The 20,232-nt window shown below is 41.1% G+C and overlaps 1 protein-coding gene across 1 annotated transcript; it reads right to left on the reverse strand.

Annotated features, from left to right (window-relative positions):
• Nucleotides 1-4,714: 4,714 nt before the first annotated feature.
• Nucleotides 4,715-7,665, reverse strand: LOC137073258 (helix-loop-helix protein 2-like). The gene is made up of 2 exons (XM_067441572.1): nt 7,175-7,665; nt 4,715-6,077 (listed from the first exon to the last, which is right to left on the reverse strand). The coding sequence occupies exon 2, from the start codon at nt 6,024-6,026 to the stop codon at nt 5,658-5,660; it is 369 nt and encodes a 122-aa protein (XP_067297673.1). The 5' UTR covers nt 6,027-6,077; nt 7,175-7,665; the 3' UTR covers nt 4,715-5,657.
• Nucleotides 7,666-20,232: the final 12,567 nt, after the last annotated feature.

The following is a 20,232-nucleotide window of genomic DNA, read 5'->3' on the forward strand; positions in this document are numbered from 1 at the left end:
CTCATCTGATACAGAAAGGGGACGAGAGGAATACAGGCCACTATGAATACCTTGTTATGCCATATGGGCTGGCCAACTCCCCTTCCGTATGCCAAGGGTTTATGAACAAGGTGTTCTGGGAGTTCTCCATCACGTTTGTCATCGTCTACATTGACGATATCCTCATCTACTCCCGCACCCTGGCCAACCACCGCCATCACGTCACACCATCTTTACGTCAAGCTGGAGAAGTGTGAATTTCACAAGTCCAACATCTCATTCCTACATCATCAGTGCACAAGGCATCAAGATGGACCAGGGGAAGGTACGTGCTATCCACAACTGGCCACAACCCCCAATACAATGATATCGGGAACTGGGAATTGTTAGCCATCAAACTAACCCTCGAAGAATGGAGTCACTGGCTGGAGGGAGCCAGATATCCATTTGAAGTAATTACAGACCATCGAAACTTAGAGTACTTACGGGAAGTTTGTCATCTCAACCCAAAGCAAGCACGCTGGGCCCTTTTTTCACACATTTCCACTTTAAGATTACTTAAAGACTGGAAAAGAAGAACCTAAAAGCAGATGCATTTTCTCGTCTTTATTCCACCGAATTCTGTCCATCTCCTCCCGAACCCATCCTCCCTCCAGCCATCATTGCCAGTCCCATTTAATGGGCTCTGGAAGAACAGCTCTGCTGGGAGGTCCTGAGGGAAGGTTGAATGTTTCCACCTCCTTACGTCTCACCCTCATGAACTCAGTACACTCTAGACTGATAGACTGACAAACCCTCTCACTCCTCCATAACCATTCCTGGTGGCCCAAGATGACCCAGGATGTCGCTCAGTTTGTGAGAGGCTGTCCAAACTGCGGCATCACAAAGACCCCCCATCGTCTAACAGAACGTAAACTAGTTCCTCTGCCAATCCCCAGGCGACCATGGTCCCACATTAGTGTTGACTTCATGACTGACCTACCCTCCTCTGATGGTAATACCTGTATACTCATCACTGTAGACAGATTCTCCAAAACCTGTCGTCTGATTCAACTCAGGGTCTACCACCCGCCATCGAGACAGCTGAGGCCGTGTCTCATCATGTGTTCAGAAACTTTGGCATTCCAGAAGAGGTGGTGTCTGACCGTGGGGTGCAGTTCACTTCCCGGGTATGGAAATCTTTCCTCCAACTCCTGGGGGTCTTGGTCAGCCTCTCTTCAGGATACAAGCCACAAACCAACCGACAAACCGAGCGATCCAAGAAATCAGCCATTACCTGAGGTCATATTGTCACAACCATCAACACAGCTGGAACTGATTCCTGCCGTGGGCCGAGTACGCACAGAATTCACTGTGTCAGCCCACTACAGGTTTAACACCATTTCAAAGCGTACTTTGTTTCCAACCGCCTCTATCCCCCTGGTCGGGAGAACCATCAGATGTTCCAGCTGTGGGCCACTGGTTTGAGGTGAGTAAGAGGGTTTGGGACTTAGCACATGTACACCTGCAGAGGGCAGTATGGAGACATAAGAAACAGGCTGATGCTAGAAGATCTGCTACTCCCAGCTTCCTCCGAGTCAAAAGGACTGGCTCTCCACCCGAGACATCAATCTACGTCTCCTCTGTCGCAAGCTGAGTCCTCGATACATCGGCCCATTCACCATCCAGTGACAAATCAATGAAGTCTCGTATAGACTCAACTTACCCACTCATTATTGTATTTCACCTACCTTTCATGTCTCACTGCTAAAACCCTATACTAATCCTCTGGTCTCCTTTCCAACAGGATCTGGTGATGATGACATACCTCCTCCTCCAGTGGAATTTGAGGAAGGATCCATATACAAGGTGAACACAATCCTGGACTCACGACAGCAAGTCAGTCAACTACAGTACCTCATAGACTTGGAGGGATACGGACCAGAGGAATGGTCATGGGTCATTCGGAGGGACATTCTAGACCCATTATTACTCTCTGAATTCCACAACAACCACCCAGATTGTCCGGGACCCAGGGCTAGAGGCCCCCCCCGTTGCCGGGCATCAGGAGCCGCCCATGGAGGGAGGGGGTACTGTAAAAGAACCAGTAAAGTCACCTGTCTCTGCGATCACTTGAACTGCTAAGAGCTATGTTTACTTACGTCTCCTCTTCTGTGTGTGCGTGACAACAGGCAAATATGAAATGTATTAAAATGAGTTTATGATTGTTTTATATTCACTTAAGTTAAAAGTTGTTAAGGCCTAATAAATGCTGAAATTCATAACTTTCAGTTGTAGTTTTGAAATGTCTTTCATTAATGTTTAAAAAATATAAATTTCATAGACAACAGTAGATCAGTGATACTAGCCGTCATAAAAGTGTGTGTGTATATATATATATATATATACATATATATATATATATATATATATATATATATACACACACACACACACACACACACACACACACACATATATATATATATATATATATACACACACTTTTATGACACTTTTTATATATTGTCACAGTGTTTTGGGTTCTTTTTTCATGTTCTTCTTTCACGTCATGCCTTCTTTCACGTCATGCCTGTCTAAATTCACACTGAGAATTTAAAGAGTTGTGAGAAAATGAGATGCATATGACAGCACCTCAGATCAGTCGTGTTCGGCAGCAGCAGATCTTAAAGTGATATATATACAGTGGAAAATAACTATTTCTGCATTGATTATTACAAAAATACAGTATAACATAAAAATATTTACTTTTCTATTTATTTATTTTTTAAGTTTTATTGAAATTGATTTTTGACACAGCAGGCTTTAACAAAAATATAATAACCTAAAAAATAGTTTTCTTCTAAAGCTTATTGGGGTCAGTTAAAGACATGAGAAGTAATTGGAAGTGTGGGTTACCTGCTCTTCAAATAAAGGGACACAAAGCCTGGGTACAAAATCTGTTTTTTTCAAGAAAAATTAAGCCATGTTTCCCATTCCATGTATTGAGTTAAGCTGATCCTATAGGGAACACTGACATGGTCTCCGCAACCATGGTCTTCACAATGCTTTTAGGGAAACACTGTCCTGGTTAGTATGGGTTTTGATGTTAGTTTCAGTGTTTCAACTCAAAATATCAACTCAAAAGCTTTAAAAATACTGAGTCCACAATGCTCAAAAAAGACCCGGTTGTTTATGAATCCACTGTAATCCACCCTGTCTGCAAATGCATACAGTTCTGAACTCTTACTACTCTTGTTATGAGAGGGCATCCTGCAAAAATCACTCTAAGAACACAGATAATCCTGAAAGAAGTGAGAAAGAACCCCATGACAACAGAAAAAGACCTACAGAAATAAACATATGTGAAACTCTTTGTTCATCTACAGTCACTGAACAACACTGATAATATTTTTTTGTATATTTTTAAGATAATAGTGTATACATTCTCAATTCTTCATTTTTTAAACATTAAAAAAATACAGATAAACCATGCTATTGGTCTAATTGGTTAGGTTTTATGTTTTAGCATACTTGTCAGTGATAAAATAAGCTTTTTTTTAACATAGGCTACTTATGGCATATTGCATTTCATAATTTCATCTCTCTCTCTCTCTCTCTCTCTCTCTCTCTCTCTCTCTCTCTCTCTCTCTCTCTCTCTCTCTCTGTGTGTGTGTGTGTGTGTGTGTGTGTGTGTGTGTTTGTGTGCTGTTGTGTCCACAAAGATGGCAATATCCGACATTCTTGTCCTTGTGGGAACACTTGGTCCCCAAGAAGAAGATAACAACCGCTAATGTTGAAAATGCTGAAAATGTAGGGTTAGGGCCAAACATCATTATGTATTTACAATGTCCGCATTAAACATGGAAACGTATGCATGCGCTGTGCGTGTGCGTGTGTGTGTGCGCGCGTGCGCGTGTGCGTGTGCGTGTGCGCGTGTGTGTGTGTGTGTGTGTGTGTGTGTGTGTGTGTGTGTGTGTGTGTGTGTGTGTGTGTGTGTTTCCCACGGGAGGTGCCAGACGGCCAGTAATTTGGTTGTCTTGGCTCGTCTGGAGCAACACCTGCCCCCTCTCTGGGGAAACGGCCTTTCAGCCAAGAGGGAGAACAAGAAGCAAACACACGTAATGCAAAACCCACACTCCAATGCTTCGTCACTGACCACTCTTCAATCATTTTCCACTGAATTTACATATCTTGGCAAATGTATCTGTATTTAATCTTATTAAATTTAATAAAAAATACACTATTTTATTTTATTAGGCTATTCGTCATTTGTGATTAAAGAATCAACATGTTTTATTGTTATTTTATTTAAAAAAAGATAAATGAATAAACAACAACATTTGAAAAACAAAACCTACCGGCTACTGGCTGTCACTGCGATTTTACTACAAAATATGCACATAAAGCAATAAAGGACACGACCCTGAAAAGTCAAGAAAGATCTTTGGATACCAGATATGGAAAAAACAAACACACACACGCACGTACACACACACACACACACACACACACACACACACACACACACACACACACACACACACACACACACACAACGTATTGTATATTTTTTGTGTGTTTATGAATATAAAACGTTGAAAAAAAATGTTTTTGGTCATACAAAGAATTGCCGGTCTTTTGTTTCATAAATCACAGACCTACAATTCAGTCGAGATTAGTGGACCATTGATTTAAATATTTGTTATTCAAAAAAAAAAAAAAAAAAAAAAAAAAAAAAAAAAAAAGAAAAGAAAAAAAGAGAGAGATTTCGTTGTAATAAATTCGTTGTTCTAATGCATGTCAAACTTGTGCAGAAAACAACAGATTTGTCTAACTAATTGCATCACAAAATATATAGATTAATCCAATAAATGAACACTAAAGGTGTTAGTTAATGCTTAACATTTTTCTCATAATTACTGAATGCCAAAGTCTAACACACGATAACTTTTCTTTTAGCTACATCGCCTACAACCAACTTACATTATTCTAGACAACAATCTTTAAAACAAACCATAAATAAATAAAGAATATTGACGTGAATCATATATCAAAACATATTTAACAAGAGGCCTATAATAAATAACAAATAAATATTTAAATACGAGTGGACACGATGTCATAATTCAAGTGGCACTTGTACGTAATTTCATCCTGATTGAAATAATAATAAGATATACAGAGCAGCTATTAGAGGAGAGCGACTGATTTTTCTCCTCATTGATATACGTGATGTAACGGGTTAGCCAATCTCTGTACTTTTCCCAGAAGAAAATACATTGGTGTGTCCATAGCATATAATAACATAAGTTATTCAATTTGTTTTAAGTCCCTCTCGACCTTATTGCATCATTTATTCTGTGTATACAGCTTAAAGCAGGGACCACAGTCTTGAATGGTTCTCAACTCTTTGAGCAATCACCATTTTGGTTAAAAGAGGGTAGCCTATTATTTTCGCTCTAAGCTATAATATCTCATTAATTTCATCAATACCTGTCTAATGAACACTTGGGTGGTAGCCATCTTATGTAGGCTAGTTTCAATCTCTTCCGATTGCACTTACAAAGTAACCTATAGGTAGCGCAAAAAGCCAAAATGTCAGACCACAAACTGAAAAATTACGATATGTTGTTTGCCGAAAATAGCCCCCTATATGTCCTTAGGGTAGGCCTATGTTCATAAATAGGGACCTTCTGTTAAACATCCAACACATGATTTAGATATGAAATGTAACAAATAGCTAGTCTCAGAATTTCAATCTTCGACAGCTTTTTGTCAGGGGGCAGGGTAGGTAACAGCTTCCTCAGTTCGGCAAAGGCAACATTGAAGGCTTCAACCCGGATTCTCTCGCGGGTGGCATGGGCAGAACGATATTTGGCTGTGGCGCGTCTGCGCCTCCTCTTTTCCTCCCTGCTGAGGGTTTGAGGGACCAGAGACTTCGTCTTGCCCTCTCCCTCCATGGGCTCATCTGTTATGCATCCAACCTTGATATCGTTCAGCATAGTTTCAGCGTCTGACTGGCTCCACGGCAGATCTGAATCAGTTTGTTCCGGACTTAACATCATTTTCGGTTTTAACCCGTTTCTCCTTATGTAGCCTATCAGTTTCACAAAGTCCTGAAACACAAAAATGTCATACTCAATTACAATTAGGTCAATAAAACAACACTTGTTTTTTTTTTTTTTTTTTTTTTTTACATAGTTGCGTTGTTTTTCCCCTCCCAGATTCTTTATCTGCCGTTTCTTTTTGCCTTCCCTAATTCTCTTTTTGCACATTCTTTTTGATTATCTTTGGTTGTCACTTAAGAATAAGATATTTCCTGGATAAACAATAGCATTTTCATCATAACAGCTCTAACAAAAATTCAGTGGTCGTGGCAATGTAGGCTATTTGCAGATAGTGCATGGCAAATATTGTGGAACATTTTAATACATTTTATACCACTTATTGCAGTTACTGGGAAAACTGCACATTTCAAGCGTCTAAAATTTTGATTACATTTTTTTAATTTGTTTTTTTTAATGTTTAAAATATGTCTATTTAAATATGTTTTATGTACAATATTAAGTGCAAATATGATAATTCTGGAATCTGTTCTACAATTAGAGTCATCCATCTGTCACACTAACGCTTGGCACGTGCTGCCCGACAGGACAAAACGGAACCAGAATAATAAATGGTTCAAAAGGTTAACATCTGTTCTGGGAACTTTGGTTTTAGATCAGCATAAATTCTCACTCACAATTGATAATGGAAAGCCACGATATTTGTAAGGTTACATCCTACATATTTACAACATCTATAGATGTTGTCGATATAGGCTACGTTTCATTTAGTCTATTGCAATAGGTTAAATTCAATTTTAGATTATTGTTAGTTTGGAAAAAAAATATGCTCAATGTGAAAAGGCAATGGGAAATTTTTAAAGATTGGTTTGTGAACTATATTTATACAGTTAAACTATAAAACTTAAATAGAAGAACATTTTTAAACAACAATTGTTCAAATAATGGTTAATTCATTTGGACGGGACAGTTTTCAAAATAATTTAGCCAAACTCAAAGTTATAAACATTTTACAAACACGAATATTAAAATGACTATATAGCCTAAACCATAATAAACCTTACCTAACTATACCTTTCAGAGAATACAAGTATAGATATAATATAACAGTGAAGTAGCCTATAATTTACACGAAAAAGTGAACAAACCGTGTTATGACACCTCCAGAAAGAAGGACCTGTACAAGCTGTCCAACTCTTTACTCTATCCTCGTGTCTTTATGCAATTTCTTTCATTAAGCATCTTCCCGCCGCGTTGTTATATTTCTTCATTTACATTGAGATCCAACGATAACAAAATTATATCTGTTTCTGTCAAAATTGTGATGCTGATCAATTCTGCCTTTCACCGTTTCTCGTTTTTAAAAATAATGGATGGTTCCTTCGATCTTGAGATAAAAATCTGATGCATCGTTACCCGAGGCTCTAGACAACAGAGATGCTCTACCGATAAGACTGTAGAAAAAGTAATTAAATGTTGTTAGTCCTTTTGAGAGAGACTTCGATTACTTGAGAATGAACTGGCGGTAAAACAGCTCTTTAATAGAAAACCATCTCCGTTAAATCCTGCCTTCTCTTCTATTTCGCTAGAGCTCCGTCGCCTGATCAGAGTATAACGGATCAGGGTATGATAGAATAGTTTTAAGTAAAAGCTGTTCAGAATGACAGAGGGTTGGAATATATTTATGGGGTGGTATTGTCTAACACCGCCCCTTCGCATCATACCTTCCTGTCTTGTCTCTCTCCACCCATCTCCTCCAGGTTAGCTGGAAAGGAAAAAACAAAAACAACAACAACAAAAAACAGGCTTACTATATTTACCACCCACACACTCACACTCACACGCACCTATAGCAATAACATAACATAACATAACATAACATAACATAACATAACATAACATAACATAACATAACATAACATATAGCCTATAGCCATGTATTTAGCTACAACATTTCTTAGCCTTTGTAGTTGAAAAAAAAATCTGTGTTAGTTCACAGTGCATTACATTTTAAATCATCATATTTTGAGGAAAAAAAATTCTAAGTAGATGTTCAGATTAACCCTAAAATAATAAATGCTGTGTGTGTGTGTGTGTGTGTGTGTGTGTGTGTGTGTATATATATATATACACACACACACACACACACACACACACACACACACACACACACACACACAGCATTTTAGGATATATATATATATATATATATATATATATATATATATATATATATATATATATATATATATATATATATATATATATATATATTCTAAAATAAATAAATAAATAAATAAATAAATATGTAGCAAATACCCAGCAAACACAACGTTGGCAAAACGTACTAAACCTAACGCCTGTTTCACACCGCAAGCGTGAGCAGCGCGTGAGCAGCACTTCAGCGTAACTACACCGTGACTGCAGCTGCAGACGCGCGAGTGTATTCACACTGGAAGCGTTGGTGCAGCGTCACAGCAGCGGCTCCCACAATGATAGAGCCTATAGCTGTCTGAGTATTAAATACTAAACTAAAATAAATTATTATATTTTCTGGCTAGTTTACTTTACTTTTTATAATACTTTCACCCAAACTGAATAATTAAAACAAATTTAAATGGGTAAATCTTCTACAGATGATTTTTATTCTTCGTTTTCTTTTTCTGCATTTTGAGCGCTTTTGTGGTATTATATTTATTTTGTCCATCAAAAGTGTGCTTTCGCTTTACACCCGTGACTGCAGCTGCAGACCGAGAGCCTTTACCTGTCTGAATATTAAATACTAAACTAAACGAAAGTTTGTTTCATTTTCTGGCTAGTTTACTTTATTTTTTATAATCATAACCATACTTTCACCCAAACTGAATTATCAAAACAAGTTTAAATTGCTAAAATCTTCCACAGATATTTTTATTCTTCGTGTTCTTCTCTGACATACTCCAGTTTTTGTTCAAATACACTACACGTGCTTCCTGCGTGCATTTTAGGCACTTTTTGTGTGAAATCACATTTATTTTGTCCTTCAAAAGTGTGCTTTCACTTTAATTGAGCGTCAGAAGCGTCAGCAGCGCAGCAAAAATAGGCTCGCAGCCGAAACCCCCGCTTCACTGCTGCTCACGCGACGCTCCTGCTTGACGCTCACGTGCTGCTCCTGCTCCCGGTGTGAATGCACTCATTGATTAACATGGGCGCCGAAAAAAATACGCGCCGCTCACGCTTGCGGTGTGAAACGGCCGTAACAACGTTGACACAACATGACCAAAAGGTTGCTATAATACGTTGTGTGGTGAAGGTTGTTACAGTGTTGTCACAACGTTGACATTGAACCACCGTCCAGGGCCATATAGAAGCATATATAAGCAATATTGCTTAAAGTTGTGCCAAGGTATCTGGACAACCACTGGGCGACCTGTACTCGTCATCACTGTCCTGAAGCGTGAATATCAGCCTTCTAAATTTCAACTAACAGGGCTAATAACTTGATACGCGGCTACGTGAGTATTGCTTTTAATTTACCTTAGCTTATATGTAAATATTTAAACAAGCTACAATTTCCATGTCTACGTGACATTCATTCGTTCTTTATTTTACAAACTATAATTTAAAAAAAATAAAAAATAAATGGATAAATCATGTTATTATTCATGGAGTTGCGATTTCTTTTAAAGTTACCAGATTTACTCAGATCCTTACCGTTAAGAAAAGTGTTCAACATCTCATACCTGCTGGTTTCTGGACTTGCATTTCTCCTTTGGATTTGTTGATATTTCCTGGACATGATTCCGGTTACCGATCTCATATCACCCTAGCCTAGAAATCTAGACGCACCCTAGCGGCAGCAAATTTAATTTGCCCGCAAGTGTGGTCTAGCAACTCTCAATTCCTATCTGAGCTGTATTCCTCAGAATCTGGACGGCCCAATCACATCGTGTATAGAGTCGGTGGGCGGGGCCATAATGACGACGGCTGAGTTGCGTTTGCGTGCTTCTAGTAACACAGTCTTCTAGTAAACACAGAACCGGCGAACGGCGGCGGTCTTTCGAATCAGCTCTGCCCGCGCCTCCGGAAGACTTGGAGTTAAGCTTTCCTCTGAGAAAAGAACAAAGAGCGGCACTGAAGTCATTCTTTAAAAGGGAAGATGTGTTCGGAGTTTAGCCGACCGGATACGGCGAATGTTTAATCAGTCAGCGAGCTCCCCTTCACCGTCGTTGCTCCGGTTGGTGTACCGCTATCCTATCGCGTGCAGCGGGAGTTTGAAAGACAACCGTTTATCCCGCCCCTCGGATTGAGCCCTGTCTATGGTGAGTTTCCTGACCAAACATCTTGATATGGGTCTGGCTTGTCAGGCTAATATCACCCTTCATTCGAATACAATTTTCTTCCATCTACAAAACCCGTTTTTTTCCCTTAAATGTTCTGTCCTATCTTTCCTTTTTTTGTGTGCTTGATGTATTATACTTAAACTAAATATTTGTTTATTCTATTTTATTTATTTTTTACAAAATGTATCTGTAAGTATGATCGCTTACCACATGCTGTTATAATAAAGTTGAATTAGTTGAATAATTGTGTATGTCATTTTTACTCTTCAAAAGTGTGTTGCAGGTGTTGATTATAAATAATTTACTGTTAGGCCCATAAATAATAGGATAAACAGGCATATAAAAAGTATAATGTCTGAAATTAAAAATGAACCACTATGGGGAATGGGGAATATAGCATTAAAAAAATAAGTTGTCAGAATGTCGTCTTGAAGTTGCTGAATGTTGCGCAACAACATTGCTACAGCCCCGTCGCGTCTTACAATTCTACTTTGTTACAATGTTGCGAACACGTCGACATGCAACGTTGCAATAGTAGAAATGCAACGTGCCACAGACGTTGCCACAACGTAAACGTGTTTGCTGGGTAGGTGGCGCTGTTACGAAATATATGTGGTGTTGTCAGAGAGAAGTGACAATGACACATGCGAAGTTTGGTATCATTATGAAAAAGCATTGCAGAGATACATCTTCAAGATTATATCGTCACTGCGGTATACGAACGGTTTGTCTATCGACACCAAATCACACTTTTGTCAGCACAGTCTGAAGATGATACAATTGATTTTGGTGAAAATTGGACAAATGGTCTAGGTTAAATTAGAAAAGGGTTTTTAAAGAAAAACAAAATGGCGAACAGGAAGTTAGAATCTATGTTACTTGGCATCTAAGGAATATATACAGACCAGTTTTATTACAACAGGCAACTCTAATCAAAAGTTATTTGCAATTTTTGGGAAATTTCATTGTAACTTCGCACCAAAGCTTTTTGAGTACCTTCAGGCAATGGTGTCAGAGACACATACCAATGTTTTAAGATATAGCATTGCCATTTTTTCACATAATGGTCAACACCCAAAATGGCCGATATGGGAAAACTGGGTATCGTATGACTCACTGTATGATGCACTGAATCTAAAGAGACCAATTTTTGGTCAAAGCATTCAGAAGTTAAAAGCAAAAATTTTACATTTTCTCCCTGCTGAGATTCACCACAAGCAAAATCTACTAGCTGCAGCCCAGGTTCCAGAATCAAATCACTGAGGGTGCTTCTGAAATTACATCACATTAAATTACATTTATGATTATTTATATTCTTTATTCTTTATTTTTTCTGAAATGGGTAATTTATTTTATAAATAATTTTTGATACAATTTTTTTTTTTTTTTTTTTTTTGAGATTTGTAGTTGCTCATGATTTGTTGGAAGTGTAAATAACCCTCAGTCATTTAAATTAGTTTGGGGATTAGCATATTATTCTCATATTATTCCTTGTTATGTATCATAATTCTACATATTCTTAATATTAGTTATGTGTTTTATTATATTTTGGAAAGTTACTTTGCACTGTTTATGTTATTGAGACGAAATTTTGAATATTCCAATCTAATATGATTTATGACCTGTAAGATTTGACCAGAATTGGCTTATGTTTGTCTCTTATTGACAGAAGCGATGGAGATCTTTTTTTTTGTTGCCATTACATCTCTCAGCCCCGGCACAAGAATTTTCTCTTCATTACCACAACCTTGTCCAATCTATAACCTTGATTAAAGATGTGGTTGCAGTGGTTTTCTCACCAAATTCTACATCACGTCTGCATTTAAAATGCTGCCTATCCACCCAGATTTGGTGTACGCTGGCACAGAAAATTCTACTTTGCTGTCCATTTAACTTTTAGCTGCAAAAGTAGCCCAAGATTTTTGACATGCTATCAGAAGCTATTTGCTGGATTTTTTCCAACAACTACTCAATTCCCTATACATAATTAATCTGCTAGAGGATTTCCTGATCATCCTCCACCCAACTCCATTTTAACCGTGCATATTTTCACAGTCCAAAAGGTCTTCTCTGAGCTTGGGATTCCAAACGCCCAAGACCAGCGACAGCAATCAAATTCCTGGGCATTAATTTGGATACAGGCCTCATTGTCCAAGGAAAAAATCGACAGGATAATTCTGGTAGCATCTAGCCAGAGACTGAGTGAGTGATAGACTAACTGAGCTCAGTGTCTTTTAATGTTTATTTTAGGTTTCATACACTTCAAATAACATTACACAATCATAAAAATGTCACAGGTGGCGGCGCGGACACTCAGTAACACAATCATTTACTACCCAGTTCCCTCACGTAATGTCATATAGGGTGAATTCAGGGTGATTGGGACACTTTTCATCTCTTTTTATCACTTTTCACTTTTCACTTGACATCTCAATGTCAAAAAGTGTCCCAATCTCCTTGAATTCACCCTATATCAGGAGAAGTGGATAATCTTGTAAACCCAGAAAGCTACATCAGTGTTGTAAACATATAATGGCGGTGCGGACACCCACAGCCCATGATAACTGATGTAATGTCACATATATCAGGAGAAGTGGATGATCTTGTGTTGTAAATCCAGCAGGCTCTGACTCCCTGTCAATATTGAAAACATTTAATGGCGGCACTCCACCCCGCCCACACCCTGTCACAACTTGCCGATCAACAAACATATCATTTTTTTTTAAACTATAAGGTGGTCACTTGCATGTATTTAATTTAGTCAGTAAATATTTGGTATAAATATTTGGTATATTCATATTAAATATTTGGTATATTCATACTCTTGTGTAATCAACGCCCCATCCTAAATAAACCCGTCTCTTCCGGGATACCCTGAAATTTGAATATTCCGATCTAATATGATTTCTGACCTGTAAGGTTGCCAGAATAATAATCATACACTGTGTGTTAATGGGCCAGAGGAGAACTGGCACCCCGACTGAGTCTGGTTTCTCCCAAGGTTTATTTTTCTCCATCATGCCCTGATGGAGTTTTGGTTCCTTGCCACTGTCGCCTTTGGCTTGGCTTGCTCAGTTGGGGACACTAAAATTATGATTAAAGTTATTCAACTAATTATACAAATAAAATTTATGAATTAGGTTTTATTTAATTCTATAAACTATAATACTGATATGCCAACATTGTCGCTATATGATAAATTAAAATAAGCTGATAACATCACTGTTTTCTCCAGTACGACTGTACAGCCAAATCTAATTTTGTTGCAATATTATCCTGTTTGACACTGTGAAGCTGCTTTGACACAATCGTGATTGTAAAAGCGCTATATAAATAAAGTTGATTGATAAAAATAATACAAAATAAAACATCACATGTTAAGTTTGATGTGTTACCATGGAAATTAGAACACGTCATTTTATAATAGCGTTGGCATTAAAAAACTCAGGCCAGGCTGCCAGTCTGGATATTTAGAACATACGTGGGTATGATACATGGGTTAAGCAATGTAAAAGACTGTTCTTTTTCTATAATAATCTGGTTCCCTTTCGAAAGGGAACTCGCGCTGCCTCAGCTGACGCTATGGGGAACGCCTTCAGCGTGAAAGGTGTCTGAAATCGCTATCAAATCACAATCCTACTGACCGTCGGCAGCTGGTGATGTCATCACCGTGCGACCAGGAAGTATAAAAAGGCACCGTGCCAACATGACAACATCCTTTCGTCTTCAGGGACTGTCTTGTCTGGTTCGCTAGAAAGTCTTTCTAAAGTGGAATGAAGTGCACACGCAAAGTGAAGGGAGCGTACAGGAAGTGCGCTGATCCGTGTCTCAGGTTTCTCACGCCTGGGGACACACACACCCTTTGTGTGCTCTGCCTGGGGGAAGAGCACGCGCGGGAGGTTCTCGAGGGGGCTTCCTGCGCAAACTGCGAGCGTTTTTCCGACTGAGGACGCTCCGCTCTCGCTTGGCCTTCTTCTCGAGGGAAGAAGAGCCAGCATTTGGGAGCGGTCCCGCTCATGCCGAGGCTGAGCGGCGCCGTTTGTCCTGGGGCTCCCAGATGGATCTGGCTCATCGTCTGGAGAACACAGTGCTCGCGGACGATCAGCCAGGTCGCGAGAGCAGGCGGACGGAGGAGGAGTCGGATGGAGACTCCTCCTCTTCGTCAGCCCGTGCTTTTCCAGTTGGCCTACCCCCTGATGCGATGGCAAAATGGGGCGGCGCCCAGGCAGGAGGGTGTCCCTGGCCCATCAAGATCCGAGGATCATCAAAAAAAAAAAAAATATATAAATAAATGGGCCAACGCAGTAGCGTGGCCTCTCGTGCGCCCCCTCCGTGGAGGAGTAGGACGTGGAAGAGGCGGGACACCCGCAACACGAGGAGGGACATCGGGGAGAAGATCCGCTTCCAGCGCCCAAAGCGAGGTAGTGAGTCTCCGCCCCCGAGGGCGCGGAAGTGATGTTGTGTCCCCTCCTTTGTTGTTCTGTTGTTTTTCTTTTTTCTCCCCGGGCGCGCTTTACACCAGGCCGCGCGGGCTGATGATGAGCGGAGGTGAGACTCTGACGAAAGCCTGCCAGGCCGGTGTGTGCTCTGCCCGCACACAGTGCATCGTCTCTGGGAAAAGCGGCATTTCGCGGCCACCTCCTTGGCCTTACATGTGAGAATAAAGCGCCCCACCCTCAGGTTAGTGCGCCGAAGCATGCATGTTACATGAAGCGATGAGGCACTGAAAACAGCGGGTGAGTCCCCTTTTAGGGCAAACATTCTTCTTTTTTGCCGTATGTTCGGACTCTATGCTTCCCTGAGGGATATTTTGTCTACAAAAGATGAAGAAAAGTGTAACAGTTGGAGAAGTGGGCCTGTAGTTCCCCGGTAAAGGTGGCTAGAACGATGTTTGTGATAAACACAGTGTGTTTATGTAGGCTGTATGTTTGCTAGTGTAGCAACAGTAGTTTATAAGGCTGGTTTCTCTTCTGGATATGTGTAATATGAGCAGTTGAGGCCTCCGCACATGCCGCGGGCATGTAGCGGCGATATAAACTAACGTATGTTCTCCTGGCGAACGTTTTTAGCCGTAGCCACCTCTGGGTAGCGTTGGCACCTCTGCTAGTGAAATACCTAGATGAATTTGTGAGGTTAGGCTAGCGCATGAACTGCAGTAAGGTCTGTCCCAGTCCTTTTTAGGGCCGTTGTTGTGGGATTATCAGACCGATGCTAGTGCATCAGGTTGGCCTAGGCTGCTCATGAGTAAGAGCGATGTCCGGAGGCTCTGTTTTGACAGACAGGGTTGGCCAAGCTGGGGTGTCCCACAGAAGTGATGCCAGGTGAGGCCTCCCTGGTGGCATTCGGTGAAGGTTTTTCCCGAATTAGTGACGGCTGGTGGCGCCCTCGGGTCCCCTAGCCACATTCCCTTAAGGGACTCCTTCCTTCGGAAGTAGTAGGTCCCAGGCCCTCGAGCAAGCCGAGAGTAGGAAACCTCAGTTGAAACTTGTTTAGGTTCTCTCTTAGGCATATAGCTTGGGCTATGACCGTAGGGAATGATGTCACTGGCAGCCTGTGTGGCTAGAGGGGGAGTGGTTCAGACTTTCCGCGAACACTCGTCCAGGCAGTTCTCACTGCCAGTAAGGGGCGTGCACTCCCCTCAGCATGGCGGCGTGGGTATATTGTTCCCCATAGCGTCAGCTGACGCAGCGCGAATTCCCTTTCGAAAGGGAACGTCCCCGGTTACGTATGTAACCTTAGTTCCCTGAGAACAGGGAACGAGACGCTGCGTCACATGGCCATGCTTCAAGGTGTGCCTGCCCACAGTCCCTTCAGACGAAGCGGATGTTGTCATGTTGGCACGGTGCCTTTTTATACTTCCTGGTCGCACGGTGATGACATCACCAGCTGCCGACGGTCAGTAGGATTGTGATTTGATAGCGATTTCAGACACCTGTCATGCTGAAGGCGTTCCCCATAGCGTCAGCTGACGCAGCGTCTCGTTCCCTGTTCTCAGGGAACTAAGGTTACATACGTAACCGGGGACGTTTCTCCCCTGTGGATATTCAACTGTTTACCGACTCGGCCTCTTCCATTGGTTTCGGGGGATATTACCAAGGCTGTACCCAGCTAACAAAAAGTTGTTTATCAGAACGTTTTGTTAACATGCCCTTTAAGTTATGAAAACGTTATTTGTGAATGTTTTGTACACGTTGAAAACGTCCAGTTTTTTTAATGTATTAAGAAAGTTTAGTTGTTTTATGTGTACATTATAGAAACATTCCATTTTATCATCTTAAAAACGTTATGAAAATGTAGGCTAATTAGTTAAATGTTTCAAATGTAGGTTTTTTCCATGTATTGAGAACGTTTTTTCTTGGTTTATGTGAACGTTATATTCTATCATCTTGAAAAAGTTGTGAAAATGTAATTAGCTAATGTTCTTTAAATGTTTCAAATGTGCGTTTTTTCTATGCATTAAAGGTGCCCTAGAATGATTTGAAACAATATGTTAAATTGTTCTCTGATATCTACATAGAGGGTATGTGGCTTATTTAACCCTCAGGTGGTGTTCAAAACCCTATAACACCTGAAATGTTCCCGGTCAAAAATGACCAGCCCATAAAAAATATCGGTAACGCTTTAGATTACGGCCCGCAAAGTACTGCATAATTAAAGTAAATTTACAGCATAACTTTCAGTAATTATAGTGTAACTATAAAGTAATTATATGGGAACAATATGTAATATTGGGGGAATAAAGGGGTAACTATCAGGAAAATTTACAAATTATTTATACTGTAAGTATTTTTTAATTAAGGGGTAATTATACTGTAAGTATTTTTTAATCAAGGGGTAATTATACTGTAAGTATTTTTAATTAAGGGGTAATTATACTGTAAGTATTTTTAATAAAGGGGTAATTATACTGTAAGTATTTTTTAATTAAGGGGTAATTATACGGGGTAATTATACTGTAAGTATTCTTTAATTAAGGGGTAATTATACTGTAAGTATTTTTTAATTAAGGGGTAATTATACTGTAAGTATTTTTTTATTAAGGGGTAATCATCCGTGTAGTTACAGGGTAAGTATGGATGTGCAGGGTGTAAATTAAAGTGGCTCTTGTTCTCCTCTTGTTTCATGTAGTTACAGTAAGTATGGATGTGCAGGCTGTAAATTAAAGTGGCTCTTGTTCTCCTCTTGTTTCATGTAGTTACGGGGTAAGTATGTGCGGGCTGTAAATTAAAGTGGCTCTTGTTCCCCTCTTGTTTCATGTAATTATAGGTTAAGTACAATAAAAACACGAATAAAATCTGACATCACTCAGAAACCTTTATTTAAAAAATTAAAAATAAAAACTTAAAAAAAAAACAGATTTAGAACATTCATTTGCTTCACCCTCCTCATGTTCCTCTTCTTTTTCTTCCTTGCCACAGATGAATCTTAAGAAGGATCCCACATGTCTCTAGCTATTATTCTGTAACTGTTACACTGAAAATACAGTGTGCGCAGAAATGTCCTCACCGTTTACTCGTCTTTTACCATCATGCTTTATTTCCTCAGATTAACACAGATAAATAAATAATCTCTGCTATTATTAAAACTCATTTGGGTTTCTAAGAGTTAAGGCATCAAACAGCACATACAGCAATAACGTACTCGGTTACTTTCGTAACCTCGGTTCCCTGAGAGAGAGGAACGAGTATTACGTATGGGGAAAACTCCTTTTCTCGAGAATATGAAGCAAAACTTTATTAATAAAGGTATCCATTTAAAGCGTAGTGCCGCTGTACGGCCATAGCCCAGCGCGAGGAGTGCTCTGATTGGCTGGGCCGCGGCAACTGCAGGAACCTATGGTGAGGCGGCTGAGAGGAACGAACCAATGGGGGGCGTTCCAGAAAGCCCGCCGTAAAAGGTGCTTATATTTGTATACAGGAGGCTATATAAGACCCTAATTCGCCATAGGTGTCAGGTTTTAAGATCGACTGAAGTGATACCTGAGAGGCATAAACACGGCACGAAACCCTTGAAAAAGAGGCCTGGTCGAAAACCCTTTCGAGAGAGGTTCCTCGTATTACGTATGGGGAACACAATGTAAAGCGTCGTGTGTGCTGACTGACCCAGTATACCCAAAGCACATGTTAATAAACCCCCGAGAGACCGACAGAGGCGGCTTACAAGGGGAATGAAGAACCGGAAGAGTCGGTTCATTTGAACAGCTGATCGGACATAGCCGGATCTTATGATGAATGAATAGTGCTTAGGGACTAATGTGTACAGGCCAAAAAACGTAAGGCAATCTGTTTGCCAGGGTCAAGATAGAGCCTAGATGAAGAGAAGCCCTGCTTGTAGAGCTAGAACCTCCAATTTGTAGAATCTGATAAAAGTGGACAGAGAGGCCCAGCCTGCCGCCGCACAGATATCTTCCAAAGAAATGCCACACGACCAAGCCCAAGATGAGGCCATGCCTCTAGTGGAGTGGGCTTTAATGCCTATAGGGCAAGTCAGGTTTTTAGACTCATATGCCAGCGAGATCGCGTCCACTATCCAGTGTGAGAGTCTTTGCTTCGTGACAGCACAACCTTTAGTGCGGCCGCTGAAGCAGACAAGCTGTCCGACTGCCTGAAGGGGGAGGAGCGCTCCAGATACAGTATCAAAGCTCTGACCGGGCAGAGTAGGTTCGCGTCCTGTTCACCCTGAGACGCGGGTAATGGAAGCAGAGTAATAACCTGTGCTCTAAAAGGGGTAGAAAGCACTTTGGGTATAAAACCATGTCTTGGTTTGAGAACAACTTTGGAGTTGTTGGGCCCGAACTCGAGACAGGACGGGCTCACTGAGAGTGCGTGTAAGTCACTCACACGTTTAACCGAGGCCAGAGCCAGCAGAAACGCGGTTTTGAGTGATAAAAGCTTTATGGTCGCGGTCTTGAGTGGCTCGAAGGGGGGACCCTTCATAGCGTCTAAAACCACCGCGAGGTCCCAAATAGGGACCGAGGGAGGGCGAGGGGGGTTCAATCTCCTAGCCCCTTTAAGAAAACGTACAATGAGCTCACTTTTCCCTAGTGAATGTCCCGCAATCTGAGCGTGGTTGGCTGCTATGGCGGCAACATAAACTTTGAGCGTGGAGGGGGAACGACCCGCATCCAGTAGCTCTTGGAGAAAAGCGAGCACTTCTGCTGTTTCGCATGAGCGTGCGTCGATATTTCGGACGGCACACCAGTTAGAAAACACCGACCACTTCAGAGTATAGAGCCGCCTAGTCGCGGGGGCTCTAGCTTCCGCAATAGTGTTCATAACTCTGTCAGAGAGGTTTCCCGATACCAGTTGATGGGCCATATGTGGAGGGCCCATAGTTCGGGACTGGGATGCCAGATCTTCCCCTTCGCCTGCGTGAGGAGGTCTTTCCTCAGCGGAATGGGCCATGTGGCTGTGTCTGACAGCTGGATCAGATCGGAGAACCACGTTCGGTTCCTCCAGAGCGGGGCTATTAAAAGCATCGTGGATGCTGTCTCCCTGATTTTCTTGATGGTTTGCGGCAGCATCGCGATCGGGGGGAAAGCATATAGTGGGAGACTGGGCCAGACATGGGCCAGGGCGTCCCTGCGTTTGTAGAAAAATATTGGGCAGTGAGTGTTGTCTTCTGAGGCGAAGAGATCCACCTTCGCTCTGCCGATCAAATTTTGATCAAGGTTTCAAATTAAGAGAACCGTTTGCAGGTGAAGAGACCATTCCCCTGGGGGAATGGGTCCCCTGGATAACATATCCGGACCCAGATTCAGAATACCTGGCACGTGAGCCGCCCTCAGGGAGCTCAGGTTGTGCTCTGCCCATAAAAGGAGATGCTTCGCCATGCGGTGAAGGCCATGCAGGCCGCCCCTGGCGATTTATATACGCTACCACCGA

This window comes from Pseudorasbora parva, chromosome 4 (assembly GCF_024679245.1).
Source record: "Pseudorasbora parva isolate DD20220531a chromosome 4, ASM2467924v1, whole genome shotgun sequence".
NCBI classification, from domain to species: domain Eukaryota; kingdom Metazoa; phylum Chordata; class Actinopteri; order Cypriniformes; family Gobionidae; genus Pseudorasbora; species Pseudorasbora parva.

What these genes read in the sequence shown, in the direction of transcription:
- LOC137073258 (XM_067441572.1), bottom strand. Translation starts at nt 6,026, where the DNA reads ATGATGTTAAGTCCGGAACAAACTGATTCAGATCTGCCGTGGAGCCAG.